This window comes from Colletotrichum phormii (genome assembly GCF_030913505.1).
Source record: "Colletotrichum phormii strain CBS 102054 chromosome Unknown BDP81scaffold_6, whole genome shotgun sequence".
NCBI classification, from domain to species: domain Eukaryota; kingdom Fungi; phylum Ascomycota; class Sordariomycetes; order Glomerellales; family Glomerellaceae; genus Colletotrichum; species Colletotrichum phormii.
Genome location: NW_026851448.1, coordinates 1,089,082 through 1,105,836, shown reverse-complemented (window position 1 = coordinate 1,105,836; position 16,755 = coordinate 1,089,082). Strand labels below are relative to the sequence as shown.

The following is a 16,755-nucleotide window of genomic DNA, read 5'->3' as shown; positions in this document are numbered from 1 at the left end:
TATAAGGCACAGGAGGTGACATTCCTTCAGTTCGTAGCTGAGGTACTTGAGATACCTAGTAAGTTAGTTATCACCAAAGAACGGCTCATGAGAAGTCCCTAAACTACTTCTACATGTTTCTTCTACTAAAAGGGCCTGATGCTCGAAAGTCTGATCCGACCCGCGAATAAGTAGTCCTAGTTGAACATGCTCATGCTAAGGTACCTTAAGGTACATGGATTGTGCAAAGTCACTTTCGAGATTCCGAGAGACCCTGCGCTAGCCGCTGCAGGAACGGCAACAGCATGGCACCAATTGTGGGATTGCGCTTACCCAATTAGATTCATCGACAATTGTTGTACAATGGCTGAAAGTAAACAATTGCTCTGAATACCAAGCTCTATTTCCAGGTGAACTCTTCCAGACTTTTGCCCTTTTCGGTGTCCCTCTAGCGAGACTATCTACGAAGTACTTTCAGGTCTTCTCAAGATCAGATCTTCCTCTCCTACCTACCTACGCCGTCCAGTACCTTCTATCTCTGCTAGGCCCTTTTCCCTGGAGAAGGAAACTACCTAGCTACAGGTACCTCGCCTTTCATTGCTCGTCGCGACTTAGCACATTTCAACCCAGTAATCTTACCTAACTTGGTTAGCTCGAGGGTCTTCATTCAACTCTTCCTCCACCTAGGCATCCCAATATTACTTGGTCAAATACCTTCCGGGTACAACATCGCGCTTAACGACCGAGCCTACTTCGCCTACGCGACTAGATCGCCAACCTTATTTTGGCCATTCCTGTCTATAGGGTCTCGATCACTTATCGCAACACACAATTGAGCCTCGATCCTTCTCCAGCATTGTTCGGCAAATAAAGCACCCACCAGGCAGGGGTTTAATGCGTGTGCGACACCCGGGCCGCGCCTACCTCGCCTCGCGGTGCCGAATCGACCATGCCTCCACCGCTTATTGGTATGTTTTCTTTGTCTTTTCACATCATGTTGGCTCGTATTCATCTCACTAACGTTTACCCAAGAGGAAATGGAGGATTTGGACGGCGGTCTACCTCACGATTGGGAGGAAGACCTAGATCTGCTTGCGGATCCCTTTCTCGCCGCTTATGACAATGAAGTCGATGAGGGGGAGCCCGAGCTAGGCAATGAGGTCTCCAACTTTGACGATCACGTCCCTTCTCAAGCCTTGGAAGCACCACCATCATTCATCGATGATGAGTTATCCCCAGCACAAATTCCAGGACCGCCGATGCCTGTCGACGCTGTACCGGAAGCTCCGTTACAGAAGCAGCCCATCTTCGACCAACATGGCAAAAAGATAGGCACTATTCTACCGGCGATGACCATCAACCCTCCGCGGAACATATCGATCGACATTCCCTCCAGCACGCTTACCAGACCGGCGAGTCTTTACCAAGGCGAAGAGCCGCGACTCAGCGAACGAGAATGGGTAGCGGTGCGGTCTTTGTTGCAAGAGACGCGGCAGAACAGTGACGATGGAGACGAGCAAGACTTCATTGACTTTGAGATTGAAGACTTCGCCGTGTACATTGACGCTACGGTACCGGGTGGCAAGCTTTACGAGGAGAGACGGTATCCCTGCGAGATGCGCCCCCTGCAACATCTGAGTATTCAGACCGCATGCACTCAGATGTACGTCGATGGTGTCTTGTCAGTGGGGGATAAGCGATTCTTTGTTAGGCAAATACCTTTCGACGAATTGCCTATCGGCAACTACGGGGTTTCCGAGGCCACAGTCGGCTCTGAGATTTGGATACGTTCCAAATATAACGTTGCCATCGCCGACAAGAAAGGCTCAGATGTTTACTATCGTCTTGGAAGTCCAGCGCCAGAATACCGACGCTATCATGCTGGGTTTCTCTGGATTGCAGATCTCGCGAAGCATGTAGTAGACTATCTCTCTGCGGCTATCGAGCAACGCCGTCGCGTGACGTTCCGTGACTTCCGATCCAACTTTTCTCAATGGCTCGCGGAGACGCATGGTAACTCGAATGCTTTCTCCAAATGGCGGCGGCAATATTCCGGAGAGGACTTTTGCACAGCAATTGTGCCGAATGTCGAATTCATCTATAAGGAAGCTTACGGGGTCCTTGGGCACCATAAAGCCACAACGATATATCTCTGGAGAGAGATTCGCGAGTTCACTGCATTCGCCGATAAGCAGAACAAGACGCTCCAGACCGCTGACAGTGACGCTTCCACGCCACAAGCTTCACCGTCGCCAACGCCGACTCCAAAAAGACACAAGCCAGCTAATATACCCAAAACAGTGGTAACTCCTTATATCAACGACCTGTTCCATCATTTACCCTGTGGGCCGATGATGGTGGCAAACAGTCCGAGCGCAAACGTGGAAAAGCTCCGGAAGGGCGTCATCAGGGGCCTGGGCTTGGAGGAGGCTACCAGAATTCACACGACAGCCAAGGACGTCTTTGAGAAGCCTGGACAGGAAGTGCGAGTTGGAGATGTGGTTTCAACCCACAGAGACGACAACGAAGACCACTGGGTTCGAGAAGATGGTACCGGATTCAATGACGTCGACTGTTGGTTCGGGCTCGTTCAGAAAGTTCATCATGTCCACAACTCGCGACAGAAGAGTTTTGACGTCATTTGGATCTATACCCCTACGCATACGCTCTGCGGCACCATGAGGTATCCTTGGAACAACGAGTTATTCCTGTCGGACCACTGCACCTGCGGCGATTCTTCCGTTGGAAAGATCAAGGAGGACGAGGTATTGGGGGTCCACAAAGTAGACTGGGGAGGCTCGTCTGGAACTGATGCGGAATTCTTTTGCCGCCAAACCTACCTCCACCAGGAGCGCAGGTGGATTACCTTCAAGGAGAACCATCTGCGATGCCTTCACCGCCGAGATTTACTGGAGTTTCCTTACCGAGTTGGTGATACCTTGCTGGTAAGCCTAGAGTCAGATGACGCCACAGCCGAGCCCTGCGAGTTGACAGCTCTCCCCAACGCCGACGGCGTAGCAACGTTCCGCCGCCTGGAGCGCAGACATCGTCTGCAGCCTGACATGAATGTTCCGCCGAATGAACTAGTCTACACCGACGAGATATTTACTCTGAAGCAGAGAAAGATTCATGGTAGGTGTCTCGTCCGAGTCTTCAGTCTAGGAGAAAAGATACCACCACCATACGATCGGAACGGGGTGGGCAATGCCTTCTTCATAACGCAGCGATGGCAGGATGGCGCCATGGTTTCCGTTGACGATGCTCCAATTTCATCGCTTAGACAGGCATTTAATCCCCAGAAAGTATTCCACAAGCTTCGGGGCTTCGACCTCTTCTGTGGAGGTGGAAACTTTGGTCGCGGCCTTGAAGAAGGCGGGGCTATCGAGATGAACTGGGCCAACGACATCAACATTAAGGCCATCCACACTTACATGGCCAATGCTACCAATACCGTTCACCCTTTCGCCGGATCGATTGACGACCTTCAACGACTTGCTCTTCAAGGAAATTTCAGCGAAAAGGTCCCTGAAATCGGGATGGTCGACTTCGTTTCCGGTGGTAGTCCCTGCCCTGGCTTCTCACGCTTGACAATTGACAAGGCCACCCCCGAGCAGCGCAAGAACCAGTCACTTGTGGCAGCTTTTGCTTCGTTCGTTGACACGTACCGACCTCGCTATGGCCTGCTGGAGAATGTCATGGAGATCCTTCAGCCGAAGGGACGCCGAGGCGAGGATGTGTTCAGCCAGTTGATTTGCGCCCTCGTCGGGCTCGGCTACCAAGTAGAGGTCTTCTTGTTGGATGCTTGGAATTACGGATCGCCTCAAAGTCGAAGCCGGATTTTCTTATGCTTTGCTGCGCCTAACCTCGCTCTTCCCGACATGCCTCTCCACTCTCATTCCCACTATACGGATAGGATTCGCAGCCGAGGACTGGGCTGGATCCCAAACGGCGACTCAATGGTCGACCGGCTGGTAATGCCTACCCCGTTCAAGTTTGTCAGCGCACGAGAGGCGACGGCTGATTTGCCTGACATTATGGATGGAAAGGCAGACTATTCCATCAACTTTCCCGACCACAGAGTCGCCGTCGGTGTCACTAAAAGATTACGCACGCAGATGGGTGTCATCCCCATGCACCCCTACGGAATGAATTTTCGCAAAACATGGGATAAAGGGGAAGGAGTCATGACACTGGCGGAGAGGAGCCTCTTCCCGGAGAAAGGTGAGAGGGTTAATGATTCGATCTCCAACTCCTGGGGACGAGCTTTACCAGGCAAGGTCATGCCAACGATTACGACGGTTCCCGCACCTACGGATGCCCGCATCGGATTCGTCATGCATTGGGAACAGGATCGCGTTTTGACCGTCATGGAAGCCCGGCGTGCCCAAGGCTTCCGAGACCACGAGGTCCTACTTGGACCTCCCAAGGACCAATGGAAAGTGGTCGGAAACAGTGTGGCTAGGGAGGTCTCGCTGGCCTTGGGTCTTTCCTTTCGCCAGGCGTGGTTGGGATCTCTTATTGACGGGGATGAAGTCGCACCAAGAGTTCACGTCGAACACGACCTCTCTGATGATGTGCAGATGATGGACACGCCGCCTCTAGCAGAGTCCGGTGCAAGCATCTCTGGATCGGCATCGCCAGCTTCATCGTCAAGTCGCGCCGTGCCTGCTAAACGTCCCCTTGGAAGCACACTCTTGGTTGGGCGCTTCACGTCAAAGATGACGAAGTCGAGCCGGATGCAAACGGCAACACACTCTTGGTTGGGCGCTTCACGTCAAAGATGACGAAGTCGAGCCGGATGCAAACGGCAAGCGGGAGCAGGATGACAGTAGAGGCGGAGGGTGGACGTCGGGCCGAGATGCCGACAACCATTGTAACCTCGGACATTGAGATCAATGAGATAGACTAGGCGTACAGATTCTGGGCCGGCATTGATGTGGTTTACGGTACATTTGCATCTTTGCGCGACAGAGCGCAGAGCTCTCGGGCATTCTTTGTCTTGAATCCTACCTAAGGAAGAGGCAACACTTGGAGGCACTGGAAAGATAGACAAAACGCATAGCAAAGGGGATACGATTTCGAGCTTTACAGGATGATCAAATCATGATCAATTAATAGAGACACTATAACGATGAAGTATTCTTTCTATATTGTGAGTGAACAAAGTGCTAAACGCGAAAATAAAACAACGCTATTTCCCCCGGCCCAAGATTAGGTATGTAAATTTGATGGCACACATGTTTGACTGGCAACCTCCTCCTGATGGCATCCTCTTCAGCTCCTAGTCACCGTAATAGTGACAGTCTCCTTCTCTTTCTCGGTCACAGTCACAAACACCGTCAAGACGGACACACCCTGCTGAGCACCGACGGCCGGCATCGAAAGAGGTTTCGGCGTAGTAATCGGGCTCGGCGCGTCCGCGGCGGCGGAGGGGGCGTCCGTCGGGATGGGGTTCACGATGAGGGTGTCGGTAAACGTTCCCGTTAATGTCACGGGGGTGCTTGCTTTGGTTGTTGAGCTTGCTGCTTTTGTTGTTGTGGTCTCTGCGACTGATGACTCTATGTTGGTGGATTTGGCTGTGCTGGAGTGTACAGTCTTGGAGGTCTCTTCTTCCACTGTTGAGGTGCGCGTTTTATGGGTAGACGTCGACGTGGTTGGATCTTCTCCTTCTGCTGATGTCGACGACGGCGCGGGAGCCGGGGCCACGGTCTGGGTAACGACCACGGTCGTCGTGAAGCCCGAGGCCTGACCTGCGGATGTTGTTCCTGGGGCACCTGTTGCGGTCACCGAGATGGTATACGTCGCGATCACGGTAGGCGTGATCGTGACAGTAGTCTCGTACCCGAGGTCAGAAGACGCCGACGGCGGCGCCGGGACCGCAGTGGCAGTCGTAGACGTCGTCGAACCAGGCACAGAAGCAGACGCAGAGACCGGCGTGCCCAGGATCTGGCTCGCGACCTGGGGATCATAACACCCGACAATCACGCCCTCAGTCGTCGTCATCGGCAGCGCGAAGCACGAGGTCCCCGCCCCGCAACTCTGTACCGCGAAGGCGCCGCCGTTGGCTCCGCAGATGCCGACGTTGCCCTTGACGCAGGCGATTTGGCCGGCCGTGCAGGCGGATTGCTCTGTTAGCGAGGCGAAGAGGGTGTTGAAGGTCTTTGCGGAGGCGAGGTTGTTGGCGGCCACGGCGGGGGAGATTGTTGCTGTTGCGGATGGGGTGGAGGTGCGGATTGTGGGGACTTGGTTGTTTGGTGTTCCTGTTACTTGCGGTTGGGGTTGGAGTGTTGATGAGGGGGGTGAGGACGTGGTTGTTGGGAGGGAGGAGGGGGTTTCTGGAGAGGGTTGGGGGTTTGGGAGGGTTGTTGATGCTGTGGTGGGTGTTGTGGAAGCATGTGATGAAGGGGGGACTTCAGCTGTGGTTTGTGACTCTGCTACTGAGGTCTCTCCTGGGACGGGAAACGAGAATGAGAGGGAAGACTGCAGCGGTGTACCGGGGGAAGCGGAAGAGGAAGCACTTGGAGGTCCGCCGAGATGTGGAGTGACTGTTAGACTCTCCGAGACACTGGCTGAAGCAGAGGCCGTGTTACCAGGTACTACGGACGACACATTCTGGAAGCCGGAGGTGAGGTAGGGCGGCAGGGAGATGGTGCTGTCCATGGGAGGCAGAAAGACCGCCGAGGTTGTGGTCGGTATCGTCTGCGTCTCTACGGTAGACTCGACCGGTGTCGTAGAAGGACTCTGGTCCACAGGCTGTGTTGTTGCGGCCGAGGTCCTCGTTGACGAGCCGTCGAGGGTGACGAAGATTGGGGTCGGCGTGGTCCCATCTTGGTCTTGCTGTGTTACCGGCGGGGCAACAGAGCTGCTTGGTTCTCTAAGTTTGTGTAAGTGTTGCTTCTGAGAGACAAGAGAGGTAGTGGGGCTGTACGTTGAGGATGATAGACTGTCTGATGAAGCAGCAACGTTTTGACTGTAGGTTGTGTTCCACTCCCTCCGGAAACTGTGAAATTTTGTTAGTGGACGTAAATGGGTCCTGATATGGGGCATACTCACTACCTCTCACCACGTCTTAATGGGCCGGCCTGCGCGGTCTGGGTGATCAGGAGGAGCAGCACGACATCTGCTATGCGTAGACTGGGGAGCATTGTGGTGTTCTGTAGTGAGCGGCCTTTTGTGAAGAGATATTGACTCGGACTCGCTCTCTCCACAGGGTAGGAAGAATATTATGAATAAGAATTGGTATCGATACCGCGCGTTGCCTCGCTCGCAGGCAAGCCAAAGATGGTTGAAAGAGAGCGGGTACAGTTCTGGCGTCTAGGCACACAAAGGCGACGATCAACAGAGACTGGGAACAGAGTAGGAAAAGGCAACAAAGGACAAGGAATGACGACGTGGAGAAAGGAACTGAGAAACAAAACACGAGAAAAGACGGAAGAGAAAGGAGAGAAAGAGAGAGAAAGACGTCAATATGACTCGAAACCACTGCGGATAGGCGAAGGAAATGATTGTATGACGGGGTGTGCTCGACAACTCGTCGGGAGGATGCAGGCTCCATCTTGTATGACTGGACCTGACGGCAAGGTAAGAACAAGAAGCGGTCCAAGGGTCTAGAACTCTCAACCTTGTTGTGGCCCATTCAACACGCCGGGCTGTGAAGGCATTCGAAACACTTTTAGTCTGCTGGGTCTGGCCAAGGTTGGATATGGAGCCCCCAGCTTTAGATGAGGGCCCGGCAACTTGGGGACGACGTCGTCCAATGCCTTGCATATCTTTCCTACTTGCAGCCGGGGGAGTAATCGGATGTTTAATTGGTGGCCAAGCAAAAGACCGATTACCTAGAGCCTAGCTCATGGAGTCCCTCGCAAGGTTGCCGGGGCCGAGATGCCATTGCCGCGAGACTGGGTAGTACCCACGCACCGTAGCCGTAGCAGTAGCAGTAGCAGTAGCGGTGGGCGGGCAGAAATGGTTTGCTTAAGCGCCTCTCACAAGGAAAAACAACGTCGATACGAGGTCTCTGGTGAGAGGAACGGGTCACTATGGACTAATTATGAAATGAGAAGGGGTTTTCTTGGTTCTTGGTGTCCTTGTGGTTTTGTGTCTGCGTCTTTGTTTCTGGAGAGGGCGATTGCAGACGCGCGGGAAGCTATTATTGGCAGCTTGGAGGATCCCTGTAGTCTTCCCGTGCAACAGCAGCCAATCATTGGGGCGGCGCTTACACCACCTGGAGCAATGTGGAGACCAAACGGTGCACGCCTGGCCCAAGCTTCACTCGTCGCCTCAGTCTAATAAAACGACTCACTCACTCTCACTCGCTCACACTCACTCACCCTCCTCACTGCTACTCACTCACTCATTCACTCTTATTCATAAGTCGGCTGCTTCTCACAATCGGTGAGGTCTTCAAGCCTTCTAGTTTCCGTATAATCTCTTCGGTTCTTACGTCATGTTGTCAACCTTCATGACACTTCAACGGGTCAGCCACAAACACCTCCTGCCTGGTGGCTTGTTTCGACCGAGTCTCATGCCATGACGGTCCTGAGTCCTGGACAGATACCATACGAAGCCGAGTCACAGATTGGCTCATGTTCAACCAGTGTTCTGACTTCCGATGTCCGTCGTCATTGTGACTGTCGCCTGCCGACAGTCTCGCGACCGAGACCTTTTACTGAGCATCTTGGGTCTACGTCACTCTCTACTATCGAGACTCACCACTTTCAAGACATTGGTGCATCCTCACTTAACTATGTTTCGTCTCCATGAAGAAATTCACAAAGGTTGACCAAGAAAAGGCCCATGTACGTACGCCTTAGTTTTGCGTATAACCCTGGTAACTCACTCCCACGTCCTCTCCTGGCTGCTGGCCTCAACCTGCCTTTCCTCGCAGCTTTCCTCCAAGGTTTCCCAAAGTCGAGCGCGAGGTAGATTAATAGTATTCCATCATCCAAGCAGATGAGATTGTGCAGCTGTTCAAAGTCTTATCACAGTATGATTGCCCAAAGCACGTGGGCTGCCAATGTCGTGCCACCTTCCCCTCTCGTCTCCAAAGCCAAGGCAAAGACCGGGGGTTCAAAGTCGTTGGAATATGCTTCCCTACCTCTGTCACGGGCAGCACGTTGCCCATCGCGTAGCATCTATTGGGACAAGCGGGGATCACACTCCCACCGCCAAGCCGTACCCCGGGCACCACGGCGTCTTGGCCCTCAGGAACGCTGCGAAACATCCGCAGCAGGTGACGGAATCATTCGTGTTTATCCTCCTGATGAGCTTCGAGCCGTAGCGCACTACCAAATGCATGGCAGCTCCTTCCAGGGCTAGTGATATCGCATTGTAATACGCACACCAAAACCATCGAGACACTATTGAATATGATCCGTCATGCCAAGTATGTACGCCGCAACGACGGCTGCAGGCGGCACAGAACACGACGAAAGATACTACAACGCGTAGAAGCAGGCCAAGAAATTTGAAGATGAAGAGTTATAAGAACCAAAATGATGACTGCAACCTTGATGGCTTCTCTCGAATCTCCATGATCCATTCATCGTAGCAATTACTTCCAAGATGCGTTCTTCAGCCGTGGTCATTGCCGCCTTGGCAAAGTCTGTTCTGTCGCTCCCCGATGTCAAGAACTTCATCTACATCGTGCCAGATGGATATGGTCCCGCCTCTCAGACCATGGCAAGAGACTATGTTTCGTTGCTCCAGAATGGTCAAAATCCCAAAGCACCTGTGAGCTTCCAGCTTGCTGCTGATAAGATGGTACGTTGAGAATACATAGACTTCCATGCTATTCATCGGCACTGACAGTATTCAAAGGTCCTCGGCAACGTTCGCACTCTCTCCAGCGACAACCTTATCACGGACTCCGCCGCCTCTGGAACCGCCTTTGCTTGCGGTGTGAAGTCTTACAACAACGGTACGCGGGCCTCGTGAGAACTCGACGGTCTTTCACTAACACAAACACACACACGACAGCCATCGGCGTCAACCCCGCCGGCGAGCCCGTCGGTTCCATCCTCGAGGCCGCCAAGCTCGCGGGCATGAAGACGGGCCTGGTCGTCACCAGCACCATCAACCACGCCACCCCCGCGTGTAAGTAAACCCACCGCCAAAAGGAAAAACCCCCCTCATTTGTCATGTAAGACCCCACGATCGATAAACACCACTGATAGGCATCCAGGCTACGCGGCTCACGTTGCCGATCGCAACTCGTACGCCAAGATCGCTGAGCACGAGATCGGCTACGGGCATCCGCTCGGCCCCGTCGCCGACATTCTCCTCGGAGGTGGCCGGTGCTACTTTAAGCCCGAGTCCGACTCTTCCTCTTGCCGGAGCGATGAGATTGACCTCTTTGGCTTCGCTCAAGAGAACGGATACCATGTGATGCAGAACCGTTCGGCTTTTGACGCTCTCGACAAGGGTCTCGGCGACATTCATCTTCCTTATATTGGTCTCTTCAATGATGGTAACTTCGACAACTCTTACCTTTACGGCGGAGACCTAGATACTAACACACCCAAGGCCAGATGATGTACGAAATCGACCGCTCCCGCCAACCCTCACAAGAACCCTCCCTCCTAGAAATGGTCGAGACGGCTCTCAACTCCCTCCACCGTGACACTCACTGCAAAGAAGAGGGTTACTTCCTCATGATCGAAGCCTCGCGCATCGACCACGCAGGCCACGCCAACGACCCGGCCGCCCACCTCTTCGACACGATCCACTACAACGAGGTCATGGGCTTCGTCCGGGAGTGGATCGACGAGCACCCGGACACCCTGCTCGTGTCGGCTGCCGACCACGAGTGCGGCGGTCTGACGCTCAACGGCTTCAATCCCCTTCCACTGGCCAAGGTCAACGCCTCGACTGAGTTTCTTATGGACGTGTGGGATGCGTACACCGGCTCTGATAAGAAGGCTTTTCTCGTGAGTGAGATTCTGCCCGAGTACGGGCTTGCTGATGCCACGGACGCCGAGGTGAATACTCTCCTTGCCGCTGGCTCGCTGAGTTCGGAGCTGGGGAATCTGTTGGCTAGTCGTGCTGGTGTGAACTGGTCTACGGGGGGGCATACCGCTTCCGATATCACGCTGTACGGCTACGGTGCTGGTGAGAATGGTATTGCTATTAAGGGTGACATGGCTGGGAACTGGGATAATACCGAGTTGCCAAAGTACATTGAAACGGTTCTTGGCGTTGACATGGGACAAGTTACGGCGTTGCTGAGGGCTAATGGCACGGAATGGGTCGGGAAGCGGGATTTGAGCCGACGGTCTGATGAGCATATTCATGGACATGGCCATTCTCACTAGGCTGAAGCGTTCAAAGATATTGAGGCCGATCGGGACAAAGTCGAATACTAGTTTCTGGTACATTCATCTCTTCCGGAACACATTTAAACCCAACGGACAATACGTTGGACATGCTAGTGACTGCCTATGCCCGCTGTGGTTTCTCCCACATCTCGCTTGAAATTTGGTCAAGCAGAATGCTTTATATCATCATGACACAGGCTTAATATGGCTACCAGGTATACGCTGAGCCGTAAGTCTATCGTTATTCGGCTTCTTGTCTCTAGATACAGCTCGCCAAACGCCTTCTAAAAATATGGTACTCGTCTTCTCCCACCGTATCATGACAATCCCCATCTTGCGATTCAAACGCCACATATTGCTCGATAAACTCCTTCAGAGGACGTATACGTAAGGCTCAGACCCGTCCTTGGGTCTGTGTTTGCCTTGCGCCACGCGCCTGTTATGCACCAAGTAGACAGCTTCCTGCAGCAAGGCAAAGGCCATGCCGATTGAGACCATAATAATCATCGTCAAAAGACCTTTGTCGTAGCTATCACAAATCCATCAGTCAAAGCTGTAGTGAATTGACGGGAAGAAACTTACAAAGGCAGATCGTTACCCCTGAAATACTGAGATCCCACCATCAAACCACTAATGGCTGACATGACCCACATGCTTCCTCGCCTGTCAGCTTCTGCTAGATACCTCAAGATTAAATGGCAACTTACGCGATGCCGATGCTGCGCTCTCGGGGATCACGGCAGTTGACCTGCAGCCAGGTATTATGCGCCGGATGGTAGCACACAGCAAAAGCGTTGATAGCCGTCCACAGCCCCCATCTCGACCACTTCCCGACGTGTGGATGCACGGTCCGAGCCACCACGAGTATCGTCAGGTAGCACACATGTCCCAGCAGTACCGTCGATCCTCTCTTATTGGACCGATCACTCAGCATGGCAAAGGCAAAGACCACAGCCATGGCGAGAGACGCGCCAACCGCGGCTAGGGCGTTTGCGCTGATGCGGTCGAAACCGAGGGCCCTTGGAAGCAGTTTAGATTGCCGTCTTTGATCGTCTGTAAAGAGAGAGAGAGAGGAAGAGGGATGACTTACATGATGATGGAAGGGGTATACGTCGTCAGCGGCGACCACGTCGAAAAGACGCAAAAGGTGGAAACGTAGTGCGGCCATCTCTTGTAGTGCTTGACTGTCTTCCAGACGAGTGCCCAGGGAATCTCGATACCGTGTACTCCATCACTTTTCCCAGGCTCCTCAATTTGCATTCTCTGTCGTAGAATTTCTTGTTGTCTCGTCGAAAATCGAATGAGGCCTGGACTTCCCAGGGGTTTCGGCGTGTCGGGTGATCCAGGCAGGAGGAAGATGAGCATCATGGCAACAACTAGAGTCGCCAGGCCCTCAACTACGACAACCCATCAGAAGAGTCCGTAAACCAAACGGACTAAAGAACAAAAGAAAGGAGAAGCAGGTCCAGCACTCACTTAAGAAAAGCCACTGCCAGCCTGTCAATCCGCCTTTCCCCGCCAACTTTAGTATCCCAGAAGCAAGGAGCGGACTCAGGGCGTTGCCGCCAAACTGCCCAAACATGAAGACGGCGATGCGCTTGGCCAGCTCGTGTTTGGAGTACCAGTTTGACAGGGTGTACATTGATCCGGGTATGTATCCGGCCTCGGCGAGGCCGAGCATGAGACGGATCGCGAGGAAGCCTGCGCGGTTCTTGACGAGGACTTGGAGCGTGGCGACGGTGCCGAAGAGGAGGACTTGTAAGGATATCCATTTGCGGGGGCCAAACTGTTGGGATCGGGGTTTAGCATAATGCCAACTTTTGAAGTGAAGGCTTGAATATGAAATTGCAAAGAGAGAGTGAGAGCAGTATGGACTTGATTATGGGGGACGTACCCTTTGTAAGAGTAGATTACATGGAATCTCCAAGACGACGGTGCCCATGAACATGAGCTGGTTTCCCAGATTGATTGTGTCTTGACTGACGTCGATGTCTTTCGCGAAGCCGGCTGTAAGTGCTGAGGCTAGGTTCATGCGGTCGAGCTGGAACATGAGTAGACCCAAGACGAGGAGAGGGAGCACCGTCATGTCGATTCTGGAATCACAGCAAGTTAGCCTCACTCACCATTAAAGCTACATTTAAGCTTAAATCTTGGTATCACTGAGGAGCGGGGGGTCTTACTTCCTCTTGGCCCTTCGCTCCTCATCAATATCCCATTCCAGCTTGTCCTCGGATGCCACGACGGATCGGTCCGTCGGCGTGGTGCACACCATCTTATCATCTGTCGGAGAATTCATGGTAGTCGATCACGGCAAGTACCTTGCACCAAAGAAGAGACGACCAACATTGGCCATAAGATTCGGCTGAAATGCCATGTTCAAATGCTTTTGTCTCATATATCTGACCATCCAGGTTCTCCATCAGACTCTCACGATCCCAGCCAGCCCTGGACCATCTACCCATGTTTCCCCCACATTCTCTACGAATGCCCTCAAGAAATTCAGGGTTCGTGATGTAAGTGCTCGCACCTTGATGGTCTCCTACCTCATCTGGCCGGCATTCACAGATAAGCGTTATCGATAACAGCACATGCTTGTGACGGGTGACGGGAGACAACGTTTCCTCGCACGATAACGCCATCGGGCGCTAAGATGACCAAATCGACTTTCCACCACCACGGACAGCACCGGCACCCCTGCCCGACTACCCAGTCAGGCAGTTTACGACGACATGATTGGACTGTCTGGTAATCCGGTAGTGGGGTCCACCCCTGTTCCCCTCTGAACCCCTCCATCCGTCCGCTGCAAGCCGCTCCCAAACTCTCGGGAGGGCAGCTAAAAAAGTGAGAGGATTCGCACACTCTCGCGCGCTGGATCGACTGTCGCGTATCCTGCTCTTTCTTCCTTCTCGTTCTTCCATTGAAAGACTGTGATACCCTCTCTACTAGTCTACGTTGAAGATTTAGTAGAACGTTCGGAAAAGAAGCGACTCTCTGAGGAATGGGTGCAGTCAAACGAGTTGCCGTCATCGGCGCGGGGCCGGCCGGGGCCATCACCATCGACGCCCTGGCACGGGAGAAGACATTCGACGTCATTCGTGTGTTTGAGCGTCGAGAGGCAGCGGGCGGATGCTGGTGAGTACTTCTTCTTGTTCGTCGCAAGTTGTTGCCATTGGACTGTTGCGCGGGGTTGGTTGTACTCATATGGAGCTCATTGAAGTACCTTTGATGGTTCAAGCTGTTCCCTGGTGAAATACAATGGAACAGAACCAGGGACAATTAGAACCCTGATGGAGCTCTGGTACGTTATGTACCTTAGATCGCTGAAGCAGATGGTCAGTTCCTGCAGCCAATGAACCGCGTTATCAATGTCACAGGATCTGGCAGCCTGGGCGTAGAAGAGTTGGCAAGCGATGAGACGGAATGAATATGATACCGGGGTTAAACTAGAAGATGGGAACCTCAAAGACATGCACTAACACCTTCCGTCACCACAGGGTCGGCGACCAAACACCACCACCAAACCTGACAAACCTCTCCTCCCTAGCCGCCCGGACCGCCGACCAACCCCTTCCGATCCCAGAAACTCTCCCCTCCCGGACGCCGAAATCCCAGGCCGGCTCGGCCGCGGCCCCGCCGCGCTTCACCGAGTCCGGAATCTACCCCTACCTCGAAACCAACGTCGACGCCATCCCCATGTCTTTCTCCGAAGAATCCCTACCCGAACAGCGTACCGAAAACTCGATTGCCCTGCACGGGCCCGAGACACCCTTTCGACACTGGACCGTGGTGCGGGACTTTGTTCAGGGCTTGGTCAACCGCAACGGCTACCAGGATTTCGTTTCCTACCGCACCACGGTCGAGCGCGCTGAGAAGGTTGGGGACGAGTGGAAGCTTACTCTCAGGAAAGAAGACGACGAAGGGGACGACTGGTGGGTAGAATACTTTGATGCCGTCGTCGTTGCGACGGGGCACTACTGGGTCCCGTACGTCCCTCACATCGAGGGCCTCGAGGAGTTTGAAAAGGCTCGGCCGGGGAGCGTGATTCACAGCAAGCACTTTCGCGGACGAGAACAGTTCCGCGACAAGGTAAACATAGCCTGCTAAAACTCTCGTCAGCCGATCAAAGAACTAAAATTGAAAAACCCAGCGCGTCATCGTAGTAGGCGCCTCCGTCTCAGGCGCAGACATCTCAATCGACCTCGTCAAGACAGCAAAACTTCCCATCTACTCCGTCGTAAACGGCCGCAAAGCAAACCTCTATTTCGGCGACGGCGCCTTCAACCACCCTTGCATCTCGCGCCGCGCCACAATCGCCCGCATCGACGCCTCCACAAGAACAGTGCACTTCCAAGACGGCACCTTCGTGTCAGAAGTCGATAACATTGTCCTCGCAACAGGCTTCACATGGACCCTCCCCTTCCTCCCCTCCGTCTCGCTGCGCAACAACCGTGTCGTAGGGCTCTACCAGCACGTAATCTACCACGCCGACCCTTCGCTGCTCTTCATCGGCGCTGTGGCGGCGGGGCTGACATTCAAGATATTCGAGTGGCAGGCCGTTCTCGCGGCGCGCGTGCTGGCTGGACGGGCAAAGTTGCCGTCCAAGGAGGAGCAGGCGAGGTGGGAGGCGGAGAGGGTGAAGGAGAAGGGGGATGATATTCGGTTCTCGCTTGTGCACCCGCACTTTGAGGAGTATTTTGAGATGGTGAGGGAGCTTGCGGGCGAGCCGGAGAATGGGGTGGGCAGGGCGCTGCCGGTGTATGATCCGTCTTGGTTTCGGGTGTTTATGGACGGGCTGGAGTTGAGGAAGGAGATGTGGGTGAGGCTGAATGCGGAGGCAGGGGATAAGCTTGCTTCGGGAGGTGAGGCGGCGAATGGAGCTGGGAAGGAGGGTGAGAAGGGTCCTATTGTGAATACGATTGAAGCACCGCTGGAGGTACGATAGACTTGGAGATGTAGTACAAAAACGATCTGAAAAGTATTCATCTATCTGGCAACATCACAGGTAAAGGCGATACATGCCAGGGCATGACTGATAGTCCTGTGGTGGGCGCTGGATTTGCGACATCTTCATGGTGGTTTTTTTTTTGTGCCCGAGCATCAAGACTGGTTGAGTAATTTGAGTTGGCGATAGGTAAGGCAGCCAGTCATAACGATACCCTCGCAAAACCAAAGTCCCCAAACAAGTATTGGCTGCTTGTACTGACCACCATACGGTAAACATAGACTCGCGCTGCCTACCAAGGACGTTCTTACACTCAATCAAGCCACGTGATCATTGAGGATGACCCAGATCCTTTCGTTCTCTAGACGAACCAGATCGTCTCGCTAGAAAACACATTTGCAGCTGTTGGTACCAAGGGGTCGGGATAAGCGCTTACATGTGGGCACCGTCTTACATCAGACGACAGGCAATCATTCCCAGAGAGCTAACCGGCCACTCCTAGCTCGCGGCTCGCAGGCGAGT

The 16,755-nt window shown here is 53.5% G+C and overlaps 5 protein-coding genes across 5 annotated transcripts; 3 read left to right on the top strand and 2 right to left on the bottom strand.

Annotated features, from left to right (window-relative positions):
* Window positions 1-928: 928 nt before the first annotated feature.
* BDP81DRAFT_447820 (uncharacterized protein) lies at window positions 929-4,763 on the top strand (the record flags this gene model as incomplete). The annotated part of the gene is made up of 2 exons (XM_060592224.1): window positions 929-947; window positions 1,012-4,763. The coding sequence occupies 2 exons, from the start codon at window positions 929-931 to the stop codon at window positions 4,761-4,763; spliced, it is 3,771 nt and encodes a 1,256-aa protein (XP_060447528.1).
* A 490-nt stretch (window positions 4,764-5,253) lies between these two features.
* On the bottom strand, window positions 5,254-7,124 carry BDP81DRAFT_392315 (uncharacterized protein; the record flags this gene model as incomplete). Its single annotated transcript, XM_060587691.1, has 3 exons — window positions 5,254-6,853; window positions 6,908-6,979; window positions 7,033-7,124. 3 exons carry the CDS (start codon window positions 7,122-7,124, stop codon window positions 5,254-5,256), a joined length of 1,764 nt encoding a protein of 587 aa, XP_060447527.1.
* Window positions 7,125-9,540: 2,416 nt separating this feature from the next.
* Window positions 9,541-11,288, top strand: BDP81DRAFT_315125 (alkaline phosphatase; the record flags this gene model as incomplete). Its single annotated transcript, XM_060584061.1, has 5 exons — window positions 9,541-9,738; window positions 9,796-9,895; window positions 9,955-10,071; window positions 10,160-10,444; window positions 10,501-11,288. 5 exons carry the CDS (start codon window positions 9,541-9,543, stop codon window positions 11,286-11,288), a joined length of 1,488 nt encoding a protein of 495 aa, XP_060447526.1.
* A 57-nt stretch (window positions 11,289-11,345) lies between these two features.
* BDP81DRAFT_422968 (major facilitator superfamily transporter) lies at window positions 11,346-13,604 on the bottom strand. The gene is made up of 7 exons (XM_060590041.1): window positions 13,472-13,604; window positions 13,186-13,384; window positions 12,768-13,077; window positions 12,382-12,688; window positions 11,999-12,310; window positions 11,874-11,945; window positions 11,346-11,820 (listed from the first exon to the last, which is right to left on the bottom strand). Exons 1-7 carry the CDS (start codon window positions 13,585-13,587, stop codon window positions 11,664-11,666), a joined length of 1,473 nt encoding a protein of 490 aa, XP_060447525.1. The 5' UTR covers window positions 13,588-13,604; the 3' UTR covers window positions 11,346-11,663.
* A 524-nt stretch (window positions 13,605-14,128) lies between these two features.
* BDP81DRAFT_345042 (uncharacterized protein) lies at window positions 14,129-16,519 on the top strand. Its single transcript, XM_060586082.1, has 3 exons — window positions 14,129-14,423; window positions 14,786-15,377; window positions 15,439-16,519. Exons 1-3 carry the CDS (start codon window positions 14,290-14,292, stop codon window positions 16,231-16,233), a joined length of 1,521 nt encoding a protein of 506 aa, XP_060447524.1. The 5' UTR covers window positions 14,129-14,289; the 3' UTR covers window positions 16,234-16,519.
* Window positions 16,520-16,755: the final 236 nt, after the last annotated feature.

Excerpts from the sequence above, each read along its gene's own strand:
- BDP81DRAFT_345042 (XM_060586082.1), top strand. The coding sequence starts at position 14,290 with ATGGGTGCAGTCAAACGAGTTGCCGTCATCGGCGCGGGGCCGGCCGGG. Across the intron at positions 14,424-14,785 it reads GAGGCAGCGGGCGGATGCTG|GGTCGGCGACCAAACACCAC; the intron begins GTGAGTACTTCT and ends CCGTCACCACAG. Across the intron at positions 15,378-15,438 it reads GAGAACAGTTCCGCGACAAG|CGCGTCATCGTAGTAGGCGC; the intron begins GTAAACATAGCC and ends TGAAAAACCCAG.
- BDP81DRAFT_422968 (XM_060590041.1), bottom strand. The coding sequence starts at position 13,587 with ATGAATTCTCCGACAGATGATAAGATGGTGTGCACCACGCCGACGGAC. Across the intron at positions 13,078-13,185 it reads GTAATCTACTCTTACAAAGG|TTTGGCCCCCGCAAATGGAT; the intron begins GTACGTCCCCCA and ends CGATCCCAACAG. Across the intron at positions 12,689-12,767 it reads CTGGCAGTGGCTTTTCTTAA|TTGAGGGCCTGGCGACTCTA; the intron begins GTGAGTGCTGGA and ends GGGTTGTCGTAG.